Source organism: Gnatocerus cornutus, chromosome 5 (genome assembly GCF_029298725.1).
Source record: "Gnatocerus cornutus isolate USDA-ARS CGAHR chromosome 5, icGnaCorn1.1, whole genome shotgun sequence".
Taxonomy (NCBI): Eukaryota; Metazoa; Arthropoda; class Insecta; order Coleoptera; family Tenebrionidae; genus Gnatocerus; species Gnatocerus cornutus.
In genome coordinates this window covers 3,851,695-3,867,141 of record NC_142237.1, presented here as the reverse complement: position 1 = coordinate 3,867,141, position 15,447 = coordinate 3,851,695, and the positions used below count along the sequence as shown (strand labels likewise).

Below are 15,447 nucleotides of genomic sequence, written 5' to 3'. Positions count from 1 at the left end.
TTCGCTCCTTGCAAATAGGCTGTTTGGGCTTTAGTTTATACGACGCCACTGCTAGCACTAAGAACTACAATCAATTTTGCCAAGATTTTACGAGCTGCTATATGTATATTTACTTATCTATTTATTTCAAATTGTTTCATGGACACGACTGAAGAGAGTCTAGTAAAGAGCGCTCAAGTTTTTGAAGTTTATCCAATGTTTATAAACAACACAAGAATATTTAAGTAAAGTCGTAATAATCGGGGGACATTCAGAATATTTTCACGAGAAATATAAGACATATGTTAAAGATACATAGCAGGTTTTTTTTTGTGCATTTTAATATGTGGAAGATTGCTGCTAGCAGTTTTTTAAATGTTAAATGGCATTTTAGGGTACCAAAACAGAAGGCTCCATGCTATTTCAATTTTGTGAAATATGTTCTAATAATTTCCGACCATTATAATATAATTTTTAAGTTTTCTAAATGGTGGATGCGCCGGGAGAAATAAACCCTTATCAAATATATTTAGTTTTATCGTGTATATTTACAGGAGTTTGATTCTGTTTGATCAAAATAAACATTTAATCGCCTAAGCAAATGTTGTGAAAACTGCGGTGTATAATGTTGCACGACAAAATATAAGTAATTTTAGACGCATCAGTGTTACCTCAAAAAAAAAACACTTATGATATTAATTGAATTAATACTCTTTACCTGTTATTTCTGCCATAGTAGACTATAGTAATCCTTTGTTGCTTATTATGCAATTATTCATCCATCCAGTACGTTACAACATTATGAGCAATACAAATTGGAATTTCAATTCTTTGCTAGAAATTTAGGTTTTCAGCGTCATTCTTTTGTCAGAATGCTATTTTGTAAACAACATAAGCCATAAATGTCAATTTTGACGACTCTAAATTTTTTTTTCGAATTTGCCGCTTTAATAGGTCCATTAGAAAGCTCAATTTGGAGTCGTTTATACAAGGTGTTTATAAATGTTTCTAGCATCAAGGATGGCTATGAAATGTCAAATAAATTTGCCGCTCGTTACTAATGTGGGTTTAGATTTTTCAACTGACATTTGTAGTTAACCTCAATCATTGAACAAAGTTAGTTTTGAAAGCAAACTGTTCAAGTTGTGCTTTGAAGCCTGAAAATCTAAAATTTGAACACAAAACCGTAACTGAAAACTCGTAAACGTAAGTGACATTTGAAATAATTGTGAACATAGTTATATTCACTATAAAAACAAAGCGGCAAAATAGCGCATGACAGGAATTCCAAAACCTCCCTTGATGCTAGAAACATTTATAAACACCTTGTAGGTATCTATAAGCGAACTCAAAGTAGGAAATTTTGTTTTTTAAGAATTGGCAGAACTAATTAGTCTGGCTGTCACTTGTTTCCTGTCAAGTTCTTGGTCAATTTCACCATTTTACGATTCGTGTTTAATAAATTGCTGCGTGGATAAAAAATGTATTAATATAATTGAATTCTCCTTTGTGGCCAACAATATACAGGGTGTTAGGTAACGTTACGGCCATAGACTAATGGGTAATTAAGAAAGGCAAACTGTCTCGGAATCCGCAATTAATTTTATTTTTTTTCGTTTTAGTTAAAAAGCTACAAAGCTTTAAAGTTGACCAATAGAATGGCTTCAAATAATTTTTCAATTTTGCAGAAATCCAAGTAGCTTTCGGACCAAACGAATAATTTGTCACTTTCCCGTCACATTTGAAGTTTTAAATCAGTGGCGTCAATAAAAGGGAAAAACAATAACGCAATTTTATTCAAAAAACAGACAATAAAGAAACACTACAATAGATGTTCAAAATGGCCACCATCTTGTTGAACACATAATTGTAAACGACGCAACAATGTTTCCTTTATTGCACCCAACACATTTTCGTTTTGACGAACTTGATTTATGATGTCCACAAAAATGGAACAAGTACGCCACTGATAAAAAATAAGAACTGTCAATTTGACATCAAACAAAAAATTTCCTTCAGTAACTCTGATTCAAATTTTTGTAACCTTATTCAAATTGTTCCCTCATTGGTCACATTCAAAGCCTTCCAGCTCTTAAACTGTTCAAAAAAACCCGAAAAAAACTTCAAAACATTACTTTTCACGACTGCCTCCATCACCCCTTTTTCTATGGCCGTAAAGTTACCTAACACCCTGTATGTACCTAAATACAAGGTGTTTATAAATGTTTCTAGCATAAAGGGTGGCTAAGAAATGTCAAAGAAATTTACCGCTCATTATAAATGTGGGTTTGGATTTTTCAACTGACATTTGTAGTTAACCTCAATAATAGAGCAAAGTAAGTTTTGAGAAGAAAACTGTTCTAGTTGTGGTTCAAAACTTGAAAATCAAAAACTTGAACACAAAACTGTAACTGAAACGTCATGGACGTAAGTAACATTATAATTTTCAAGATAGTTACATTCAGCATGAAAACAAAGGCTGGAATTCCAAAGCCACCCTTGATGCTAGAAACATTTTAAACACCTTGTATAATAGATGTGAATGCAGGTTGTGAGGTTAGGTTAAAATTCAGCGATAGTGAAGCCTAATAAATGTCAAATTTTAAATTGAATTTGAAAATCAAGTGGCAAGTCGTGGTTACAAAACCATCACCAATCGTGTAACACGAAAACTCTTTGAATTGAAAAATTTTAATTTTTTATTAAAAAAAGGGTGCAAATTCGAAATAATAGTATAAAGGACTTGTTTTATAACTGCATTGGTGCACTCGTTCCATACAAAACTATAGTTAATATACTATTGGCGATTATAAAAACTGAATTCATGTCAAAGAAATGTAAAAAAATAAAACCATAAAAATGAACAGATCTTATCCTGTTATGTCTGGTTGTCTGATGCGAATTGTTTACTCTACTTGTTATAATCTTATTAACTGCATTATCTTTTTATATGATTTATCTTTATTGACTCACGTTTCAAGTTAATACGATGTAAATTGACTTTGAAGTAGAAAATGGAACTGAATTTTCGAAATAAATCATTAATTTCTGTGTGATCTGTGAGGTACATTTAGGAACAAGCACAATTGCACAGTTTAATAATAATAAAATAATAAAGATAAATTAAATTGTTGTAAGATTACACAAAATTAACAATAAATTCCATGACTTATCTTATAATACTACATATAATGCATTCACGATCTTTTTAGACCGCGGCAAGCCATGGAAATCTAGTAACTTGGTTGGTAGTCAACCTTTGTGAGTTAAAGTTTCCTGAAAATGATTGACAATTGTTCTGTCACCTTTTTTTGGTTATGAATTGTGTCTGAAACCTTTTCTCTGTTGCCAGTTTGAACCGAACATTCAGGACTTGAGAATTTTTTTGAATTTTTATCTAAAATTTTGAAATTATTTTTCAACAAATGCAATGTTAATCATAATGGAAGACATTACTGCAGGTACATTCCATTGGCAAAAAGTTTACCATTCTCAAGAAGCAAGTCTTGATTCTAGTCATAAAACCTTAAAAAAGTTTATTTGATCAAATACAAATACAAATACAAACCATGGCCTACTCTGATCTAAAAAGATCGTAAATGCATTATAGAATATTCATCTTGACGCTTGAACTTTTACTTTAGATTGTTATCATTATCAATTACGTAAGAAATCGATAACAACTGACGTCCCAGTTTAACAAGTGCGGCTACCTTGACAATGGAGCATTTACTTGTATTTGTTCCCCATATCGATACAATTGAGAAAACTATTGTTCTCTAAAGTGAATTATGTTGTATGTTTACGTACGTACTTAATCAAAACAGTTCTCCAAATATAGTAGCAGATGTGAAAAACAAGAAATTTTTAAACCCCCTCTCAATCTCAATTTTAAAATTCGAATACTGCACTGTATTTATACTCTTCACAGCTGAATATTCGACGCACGTGCAGGGATTCACTACATGGTTTACCTTGCATCATCCTGCCAAAGGTTAGATACAGGAAATCTTCGATGTGTGTGCTCTTTCAGACGTTTGCACTTCAACCCTTTTTAGCACATTATATATTGCCTTTTCGCTAGCTAATCTCGACTCTGTTTTTTATATTCCTTAAATTCGCTAGAGTACCAATGCTATAAATGTTTCTGTGTTTTCAGTCGAAGAACATACCTTCACAGAACACACGAGTAGTGAAAAATTTCTGACAGTCCCTGGGCAGGGTAAAGTGGTTTTATAGCTGTTGTTTTTTGTGTATTTTTGCATGCGTTTTGTAGAAGTTGGTTTTTCCTTGCGTGAGAAAACGAAATCAATGAATGCATTTCATATACTCCTACTTACTAAAATGGCAATTGCTATTTTGTATTTGTGATTCTAAAGTTTCTTAAGCGAATTTTGTGATTAGCACAGTTAATAATAACGTCCAACTTAATAATTCTATCACAATTATTATTACTAGTACTAAAATTTTTGTTCGCCCTGGAATAAAAATTTGCAAAATTGGTTATTTCTGCTCTAAATATTTGTGGCACAGTTAGTAAAACAGTGCAAAATGGCAATTTAATTGCAGTTTGGCACAGTTAAAAAGGACTTTTTTGTGCGAAATACCACCTATTTACGGAACATTCTGTGTATATTTAAGTGTAATAGGCATTTTTTTATGGGTCCACTCATTAAAAAGTTAAGTTGGCAGCAGCCTCTAGTGATTTTTATCTGTAGCAGTTGACAGCGAAAGCGTTTGACCTTGACGCAACTGTGGCATGCGTAGAAGCTAATCGTCTTACGCAAGTTTGCCAAAACTTATTAAATCTCTATTGAAACATTTCTTTTGCCGAAATTTTTTAATTAGTAATTGATTAATACACTCAACTTTGACAACGTGCTAACCTCAAAAATCGTCACCTTCAAGTTTCCCCTAATTTTCACCCCAAAGAATTGAAAGCCAGATTTACACCCAGAATTTTCGAAAATTTACACAGGAGAGTGTACTGGTAGCAATAAGCTGGATTTTACTTTACTCTACCAGAGCTCATTACTATCGGTCCGCTTATTAAAAAGTTAAGTTGACAGCAGCCTCTAGTGATTTTTATCGGTAACAATTGGCAGTAAAAGTGTTTGACCTTGATGCAACTGTGGCATGCGTAGAAGCTAATCGTCCTGCGCAAAACTTGTTAAATCTTTATTACAAACTTCCTGTTGCAACAAATGTTTAATTAGTTATTTATTAACGCACTCAGCGTTGATGTTGTGTTAACCTCAAAAATCGCTACATTCAATTTTCCCCTAATTTTCTCCCAAAAGATTTGAAAGTCAGATTTACACCCAAGAATTTTCGAAAATTTACCCAGGAGAGTGGACTGATAGCAATGAGCTGGATTTTACTTTACTATTTAGCATAATTTTGACGATTTATTATAAAGTTCTGTTACACCCTTATGTTGAAAAGAATGAAAAAGGTAGCTAAAATGTACGAATAAATAATGTTCTAAACAACAGCTCATTACAATGAGTTCACTCCCCTGTATAATTTTTAATTTTTCGAAAATTCTTGGGTGTAAATAAGGCTTTTAACTCTTTAAGGAGAAAACCAGGTGAAAATTGAATGTGCAAATTCTGAAATTTTCATCGTGTAATTTGTTCCTGTTGCAACTTGAAGTTTTTTTGATAGTTTCAACGTGTGAGAAAAGCCAAAATCTTACTGTTTCAAAAGGACATTTAATTATTTATTATTAGTTTAAGAATCGCCACCAGAGAGCGTATTGCTTAGCTGCAATCGTCAATACACACCAAGTTTCATGTCAAAATTAACAAATGTCAAATTCTAGAAGGAAAATGATGCCAACCTTGTTATCTTAAAATTTCCAAAGTTATTAAACTTTTAAGAAAATTTGCAACGTAAATCGAATATATGCATGCACATGCATATCACAGTTGCGTCAAAGTCTTTAGCTGCCAACTGTTACCGGTAAAAGTTTCTAGGGCTGTTGCCAACTTTGCTTTTTAATGAGCGCACCGATAGGTATAGCATATCGGTGAGAGATTGAGAGATTTTGACAGTTGACATATAGGTTGGCAGCAAATTATGCTACAAAATACACTAAAAACACTAAATTCCTACGCGAACTGGGTTGACAGTTAAGTAGGCTGCAAACTTGAAGTTTGTTTTGATACTTTCAATGTGTGACAAAAGCCAAAATCTTACTGTTTCAAAAGGAAATTTAATTATTTATTATAAGTTCAAGAATCGCCACCAGAGAGCGTATTGCTTAGCAGCAATCGTCAATACACACCACGTTTCATGTCAAAATTAACAAATGTCAAATTCTAGAAGGAAAATGATGCTTGTTATCTTAAAATTTCCAAAGTTATTCAACTTTTAAGAAAATTCGCAACGTAAATCGAATGTATGCATGTCACAGTTGCGTCAAAGTCAAGCGCTTTAGTTGCCAACTGTTACCGCTAAAAGTTTCTAGGGCTGCTGCCAACTTTGCTTGACATATAGGTTGGCAGCAAATTATGCTACAAAATGCACTAAAAACACTAAATTCCTCCGCGAACTGGGTTGACAGTTAAGTGGGCTATTTTTTGACTTTTCTGTCATTCAATCTCTCCCTGTACGAACTATACAGGGTGTCCCAGAACTCGTGACCCAGAGAAAAAGGCTTATAAAGGCAATAATTCTGAACCAAAATTTCGAAACAAACACTTTCTAGCTCAAAAAATAATCGACTTAACACACAAAAACGGTAGCCAATCCGGAAGCTGAACTGAATTTGAACATCGGTAACTATGGACACAAACTATCGTCCATTGGTCAGACTCTCGTTGCCTAGGAAATTGGGAGAGTTTTTTACTACACCTCTAGAATAAGCTTCTTGGATTCTTGGGATTTGTTGTTAATTTTTAATCCTTTTTCAAATACTATTAAACTTAATCAATTTTTGTTTTGAAATTTACCATCTGTATTGCTGGCCCCTCCCCTTGTTCTCTGGATCATGTGTTCTGGGACACCCTGTATATAGGTGGAGTAGTTATTGTTCATTGCAAATTTTGATTATTCAGTGTGCTAAATGCCACTTCAAGCGACAATTGCCACTTGAATTATATTTAGCTGAGCTTAGCTAATAACAGATTTTATTAAAAAAATTGATATCTCAGAAAATCTAAAGGAAGTTTCAACTCGGCGACTATAAGCTATGGATTTTTAGATTAGAAAAGTAATAATAGTGGATTTTTTGTCAGACAATTCTGTCTTTTTATGGTTGTTCAATGAGAACTAAAAACTAATATAAATTTTTACTTTCGCTTACCGTTATTTTTGCTAGCTATTTGATTAATATTGCGCTAAGGGCCGGTTTACAGAAACTAAATTAAATCTTGAAATTACTTAATTAAAGAAACTAAATTAAATAATTGTGTAAATCGGCCCTAAGTATAATAAATAAATTTTTTAATGAAATTTAGTAAGTTGGTGAACCTGAGAATTTAACAATTCCTGTCTCTAATGTTAAGGGTCTACGAGCCTGCCCGAAAATTTCGTGTTTGAAAAGTATGCAACTTTAACAACACCTTTGATTGACAGCTGCCAAAAGGGATTACCGAGGATTTGGTAATGAGGGAATCATAAACTTTATGGAAACGGTCGCTTGACCTGCACATTTCCTAAGAAACCCAGCGGTTGGAACAATAAATTCGTGTTGGACGAAAGATGAGTTAAAATATCAGGATTTGAGTTTCTCTGCGTTTTGAGCTTGTGAAATTTCTGGTTCTAGTAGACAAAAATTTTACGGGCGTAATTTTTTTTCAATTAATGGAAAATGTATGTATAAAATCCCCAAATTTCCAGTTCCCATAGTACGTAATGGAAGAATGTTTTTTTTAATTGAAAAATGTAATTTTCGTAAATGTGATCCAAAATTTTTCCTCACTGGTCGCCGGGGAAATTTTAAAATTACTTATTATTTTAATATTTTTATTTGAGAAAAACGCATTTAATTTTTTTTAACCAAACCTTTTACCTGACACATGAGTTTTTGGACCTTTTAGACTCTGTTGTTTTCTGTGATTTAAAAGTTAACTCTTCATAATAATACATCTCACTAATCAATAAAAATACTTCCCTAATTAATATTTTTTAAGCCAGAACCACTCAGGAAAAGCAAAATTGGCGTTTAATGTTATTATGCAAAAAAACTATTTTTTAAAAAATCTGAATCCACTTGTGTCTTTAATTGTACGAATTTTACACAATGATCCTCGTCTCTAATCTTACCTGCTACCGGTGGATTTTATAGGTTACCAATAAGACAATTAGCTTTCAAATATGTCGAAGCTAACACCACAATTTTCATTTCAAGAAAAGACTGTAAAACCCAAAACCTATAAATAAATACCTTGAAAAAATATTTAAATTCTTTCAATTTTTGGATACTTGTGTTTTTGACTGGGCTCGACTTGTAAATCAATGTACTTTTTTAAATTTCTAGAGTTTTATCGATTAAAGTTCAATGTTGTTTTTTGATGTTTTGCTAGAAATACGGGTTTTTGTTGAAAAAAATGCATAGAAAATAGGAAAATGACTAAGAAAACTAGGCATAATAATCTGAGTTAGAATATATCATATATTTAACTACTTATTGTTTCAACATATAGTGTATTAACTTAAAAAAATGTATGTTTGAATAAAAAATAAGTACCTTCAACTTTTAACTTTTTTAAAAACAAGGGAAAGTCTGAAAAATATACTTGAAAAGGTAAAATCTCTAATTTTGATTGTTTTTGAAAGGGAAATTCGCTTCGCTCATGGAGATTTTGTCCGAAATTTGTTTGAACGAAACCGTATTCATTTTTGTTCTGAAGTAGCCCAACAGAAAAAACAGGGTAAAAAGACGAATTTTAAGTATTTTTAAATGGTAACTTTTCTTGGCCGAAACTGTATTCACGTTTGATAAAACAAGATATATTTCTTAAAATTTTGACTTTTTTAAAAAGGGTGACTTCGAAAAACCGAGCGAATTCTTTAAAAATTTTAACTTTTTAAAAACTTTTGAAAACCATAGTAAAAGCATTAAAAACAAAGTGTTCTGAGAGGGCCTACTAGTACAAAATTCAAAACAGGGTAAAATCTTTGAAAACAGGACAAAAGACGAATTTTAAGTATATTTAAATTGTAACTTTTCTTGGCCGAAACCATATTCATATGTGTGCTGAAGTGGCTCCATAGAAAAACTGAGCAAAAAAGGCAAATTTTATCTTTTAATTAAGAAGACTGTTAAAATAGGACTAAACTGCTTAAAAAACAAAGTATTTCGAAAAACCGGGCAATTTCTTTAAAAAATTTAACTTTTTAAAAGCTACTTTGAAAACCAGGCCAAAACCGTATTCATTTTTGTTCTGAAGTAGTCCAACAGAAAAACAGGGTAAAAAGACAAATTTTAAGTGTTTTTGAAAGAGAAATTTGTTTGGACCAAACCGTATTCTTGTTTGAAAAAACGGTGTATTTTCCTTGGAATGTTGACTTTTTAAAAAAAGGGTGACTTCGAAAAACCGGTCAAATTCTTTAAAAACTTTAACTTTTCAAGTTAGTTTGAAAACCAGGCTAAAAGCATTAAAAATGTGTTGTGTTCTGAGGGGGCCTACTAGTACAAAATTCAAAACAGAGTAAAATCTTTGAAAACAAGGTAAAATTCCTAATTTTAAATGTTTTTAAAAGGGAAATTTGTTTGTACGAAACCGTATTCACGTTTGATAAAACAGGATATACTTCTTAAAATTTTGACTTTTTTAAAAAAGAGTTGGAAAAACCGGATAAATTCTTTAAAAAATGTTAATTTTAAAATATACTTTAAAAACGGGAGTCTTTTCACGATTTTTCTGCTTTTCTGTTAACCCTTGAAAATCGGGGTGTTTTTCTTAAAAAGTAGCTGTGTTCTCAAGGGGCCATCTTAGTAGTTTAATTATACGAATTTTAAAAGCAATTAAAAATGTATTTCGGAAAACCTATAAATAAATATCTTGAAAAAATATTTAAATTCTTTCAATCTTTGGATACTTGTGTTTTTGACTGTGCTCGACTTGTAAATCAATGTACCTACTTTTTTAAATTTCTAGAGTTTTGTCGATTAAAGTTGGTCAGTTGCTTTTATCAAACTTGCACGTCAGCAGTTTTTGACAAAATTTGGTGTTTGGGAATAAATTGTGTTTTTGATAATTTTTATCAACACCAAGATTTGAGCCAACAATTTTATTAAAAAACGGTGATGAAAAATATTAGGAATAGTTCCGAAAGTAAAAATGTAAGTAGCGGTTTTAAGTCAGAATTATCGGATAAAGTTTTTGAAATAGAAAATGTTCCCAATAATACACATTTTATAATTGCGGAAAAAAGGTCTTCTAATTTCAAACTGGAAAATACGAAATGTAAAATTAATGCGTAAATAACAAAATTTTGTGTGAAAAACAGTGAATTATACCGAGTCCGGCAACAGTAATAATCACCCTCAAAATCGTTTTTAGTTTCAAAAATAAATATTTGCAATTTTGCATTCGCTTTATCAAGCTTAACAATCTAAAGCAAAAATTTGCTATGCGTTAGAAGAGTAATTTTTAGCGATGTTTGAGTTTTTGCGTAAATACTCGCGAATTGTTTTTTTAACATAACTGTGACCAGCTTCATCTTAAATTTAATGTAACTGAGCATAAATTGCTGTTTTAACAAGTTAGTTTTTAAAACTATGACGGACAGTGGCAAACTACATCAATTTTTTACAAGTCACTTCAATTTTGATTAACGTTGATTGTTGCACCTTTTGGACACTAAATAGAAATAGTTAATTATTTACATTGAAAAATAAGAACTTAGGGCCCGATTTTAAATCAGTGGCGTAAAATTGCGTTGTCGCAGTTGAAGATACCTTTGCTCCCTACCATCGCTAAAGAATTATTTACAATGTCAGGATTAATATGAAGGTTTACTGCCTTAATTACTTAAATATTTTTAACACATTTATATTAAAATATATATATATATATATATTGAATGGTTCCAAAAACCCTCACAAATAGATAAAAATTACACTTTTAAGGCGTCGCGACGCCAAAACTATCGGTGATAAAGAACAAGTTTTTGCGTCATCTTCTAGAGCTTCTTCGATTATCCATTAGAGTATGTAAATTTTTAAAATTTTATCTCTAAGACAATTTTGGGGGTGACCACAAATGTTGCCGGACCCTGTATCAGAGATAATAAAATATTATTTCTCAATACACTAGCTACAAGTACCTTCGATGTTTGTTGCCGAGAGCGACCAGTTGGGTCTTTACCTGCTTTTACCCGATAGCAGTTTATTACAATTGGGCGGAACGTCAGTGACCCCCTAGTGAGCGGTCGTAAATCATGAGATTTGCATAAGATAATTTGCGTTAGTTGTACTGTTGGTTGCCTATTTTTGATTTGTTTTTTTATTAATAACTTCAAAATTATAGCATAATGACAAAAACAAAAATGTCACCTCCATAGAGGTTTTAATTCTCCACATGTTGGTATTTTTTTTAACTTCGTAGGTTGCTTCATATTCCTTAAAAACGAAAAATGGGAATTTCAGTTTTTAATTAATTAAAGTCAAATTTTTCACTTTTTCAAAATTCGAAGATGTCACCTCCATAGCTCTACCTGAGACGCATACATACAGAGGTCGAGCGATTTTTCAAAGTCCAAAATGCGCTTCAAAAACGAAAAATCGTAAGCCATATACGGGTATATGCGTAGCGTAGACCCTTAAAGGTTTATTTTAATATTTTAATTCGTCGGTTAATAAATCAAAAAACATAAATTTATTATGCTCAAGCATGCCAACTTACCAGACTCTTTGTAAAATTTTTCGCCTGCGCCTGTGTGTATCATTTTTCTTCATCATTTGCACGCACCTCTCCCCCTTTCTTCATCTTTCGCCAATCTCTCACTTTCTAGGCCCGGACAAAACACCACGCATTCTTAAAAGCGCCAGCAATGTGTCCATGAATCGCAACTACAGCACCAGCGATTTGGGTTCGATGAATGGCGACATCCCCCAACACAATCTTAACTTCATGCGAAAAATTCCACCAGGAGCAGAAGCGAGCAATATTCTAGTCGGAGAAGTCGATTTTCTAGAGAAAACATTGTCGGTTTTTATCCGTCTTAACGAGGCAACAAATCTTGGCGATCTGACAGAAGTCCCCGTACCAACGAGGTTCTTGTTCGTTTTGTTAGCGCCGGTCGCCGCTTCGACGGGATACCATGAAATTGGACGAGCGATGGCAACGCTGATGTCGGATGAAATCTTTCATGAAGTGGCGTACAGGTGGGTAATTACTTTTCTGTCAATCGTTCAATAATCGAGTCATTAATGAATGATATAGGATGAAAAATTATGACTGCATGGGTACCATTAATCAACGGTTCTAGAAATTGGCAAACGTTTGTCATATAATTTAAATGTTATTGATTGTCAAATCGTCAATTCAGGAGCTTCTTTTGGTCGATTTAAAATACTCCCAGAACAGTGTTTTCCTCTCTTTAATTCTCCTACGTAGTAAAGAATGGGATGAAATCGGTACCTCAGAAGCCATAAATCATAGTTTTGAGAAAATCAACAAAACAGGTATTTTAAAAAATTACCTTGCTGTTACTAATCTCTTTTCAAATGTGCAATTTAAGAGCGAATTGCGAATTGATGTTTATATATTTCAAATTTTGATCCAAAAATGATTTTTTGGACATATTTTTACACTTGGTTCCTTATGCTTCTAAGAAAAATGAGATTATCTGGACCTAAATCCCGCCTAGTAATAGAAACTTTCAATAAAAATTTACAATGTTTTTACAAAAAAAGTTAATATTTTATTAGGAATCATGGCTAACAAAGATATATTAAAATAACCCAAATTCAGCAACTTCTATGGACTGTTTAACCTTAAAAAAACTCCCACAAATTTCGTTTTTGTGACACCAAAAAAATTAAAAGAAATTAAAGCGCGTTCAAGTTTTTTTGTGAATTTTTTTTTAGCTGTTCGAAATTAAAATTTCTACAATTTCTCTCTTTCGCTTTAAATTTTTGTAAATCGGCATTGTAAATAAGACAGTCAAGAGTGGTAATCTGCACAAATTTCGTTAAAATCACATAAAAAATAAAGAAATTACAGGATTTAAAAAAAAATTTTTGGTCTTAAAAGAAAAATTTCTAAAAATTCAACTTTTTGATCTAAATTTTTGCAAATTAGTGATATTATTAAAAAAAAAAAAAAACAACAACAAATTTTGATCCTGTCGCACTAAAAATAACGAAATTACAGTGTTGAAAAAAATTGACATTTTCACAGTTGTCCAAATAAAAATTTCTAAATATTTTCCTTTTTGTTCTAAATTTTTCTAAATCGGTATTCTTCATAAGACAGTCAAGACTTATAAACTCCACAAATTTGGTTATAGTAGCATCAAAAATGAAGAACTTACAGGTCAAATTTTAGTCACATTTTTTTTTGGTCAAAAAACAAAATTTTTTTTGCTCCTCGAAATAAAAATTTCTAAAAAGGCTCTTTTTCGGTCTAAATTTTTCTAAATCAACACTCTTAATAAGGCAGTCGAGAGTGATAATCGCCATAAATGTCGTTAAAATCGCATAAAAAATAAAGAAATTACTAGATCTTAAAAAAGATTGGTGGCATTTTTTTGGTCATAAAACGAAAATTTGCAAAAATTCGACTTTTTGATCTAAATTTTTGCAAATTAGTGATATTTCTAAAACATACAAAAGAAACAACATGCATAAATTTTGTTCCTGTCGCACTAAAAATAATTATTTTCACAATCCAAATGAAAATTTCTAAATATTCTCCTTTTTGGTCTAAATTTTTCTAAATCGGTACTTTTAATAAGGCAGTCAAGAGTGATAATCTCCACAAATGTCGTTAAAATCGCATAAAAAATTAAGGAATTACAGGATCTTAAAAAAATGTTGGCATTTTTTTGGTCTTAAAACGAAATTTCTAAAAATTCGACTTTTTGATCTAAATTTTTGCAAATAAGTGGTATTACTAAAACAAACAAAAGAAGAAACATGCATAAATTTCGTTCTTTGACACCAAAAATGTCGAAATTAAAGTGCGATCAAGCTCTTTTTGTAATTTTTTTTAGCTACTTGAAATAAAAATTTCTGCACATTCTCCTTTGCGCTCTAAATTTTTGTAAATCGGCATTGTAAATAAGACAGTTAAGAGTGATAATCTCCACAAATTTCGATAAAATTACATAAAAAAATAAAGAAATTACAGGATCTTAAAAAAAATTGGTGGCATTTTTTTGGCCTTAAAACGAAAATTTCTAAAAATTCGACTTTTTGATCTAAATTTTTGCAAATTAGTGATATTACTAAAACAAACAAAAGAAACAACATGCATACATTTCGTCCTTGTGACACCAAAAATTTGTAATTTTTTTGTAATTTTTTTTAGCTACTCGAAATAAAAATTTCTACAAATTCTCCTTTTCGCTCTAAATTTTTGTAAATCGGCACTGTAAATAAGGCAGTCGATATTAATAATCTCCACAAATTTCGTTAAAATCACATAAAAAAATAGAGAAATTGCAGAATCTTAAAAAAAAGGTGGCATTTTTTTGGCCGTGAAACGAAAATTTCTAAAAATTCGACTTTTTGATCTAAATTTTTGCAAATAAGTGATATTACTAAGACAAACAAAAGAAAAAACATGCATAAATTTTGTTCCTGTCACATTAAAAATTACGAAATTACAGTGTTGAAAAACATTGATATTTTCACAGTTGTCCAAATAGAAATTTCTAAATATTCTCCTTTTTGGTCTAAATTTTTCTAAATCGGTACTTTTAATAAGGCAGTCAAGAGTGATAATCTCCACAAATGTCGTTAAAATCGCATAAAAAATTAAGGAATTACAGGATCTTAAAAAAATGTTGGCATTTTTTTGGTCTTAAATCAAAATTTCTAAAAATTTGACTTTTTGATCTAAATTTTTGCAAATAAGTGGTATTACTAAAACAAACAAAAGAAAAAACATGCATAAATTTCGTTCTTGTGACACCAAAAATGTCGAAATTAAAGTGCGATCAAGCTCTTTTTGTAATTTTTTTTAGCTACTTGAAATAAAAATTTCTACAAATTCTCCTTTTCGCTCTAAATTTTTGTAAATCGACACTGTAAATAAGACAGTCAAGAGTGATAATCTCCACAAATTTCGATAAAATTACATAAAAAAATAAAGAAATTACAGGACCTTAAAAAAAATTGGTGGCATTTTTTTGGCCTTAAAATGAAAATTTCTAAAAATTCGACTTTTTGATCTAAATTTTTGCAAATTAGTGATATTACTAAAACAAACAAAAGAAACAACATGCATACATTTCGTTCTTGTGACACCAAAAATTTGTAATTTTTTTGTAATTTTTTTTTAGCTA

At 31.2% G+C, this 15,447-nt stretch overlaps 1 protein-coding gene across 12 annotated transcripts in view; it reads left to right on the top strand.

Moving 5' to 3' along the window:
• Positions 1-15,447, top strand: part of Ndae1 (Na[+]-driven anion exchanger 1) — a 102,713-nt gene that overhangs the window by 77,570 nt on the left and 9,696 nt on the right. For 7 of the 12 annotated variants that reach the window (XM_088037691.1, XM_088037687.1, XM_088037690.1 and 4 more), the window contains 3 exons: positions 3,911-3,973; positions 4,139-4,201; positions 11,947-12,319. In XM_088037691.1, coding sequence (XP_087893817.1) covers positions 3,911-3,973; positions 4,139-4,201; positions 11,947-12,319 — 499 coding nt within the window. The remainder of the gene's footprint in view (positions 1-3,910; positions 3,974-4,138; positions 4,202-11,946; positions 12,320-15,447) is intronic. The other 5 variants (XM_088037695.1, XM_088037692.1, XM_088037698.1 and 2 more) reach the window with 2 other exon arrangements.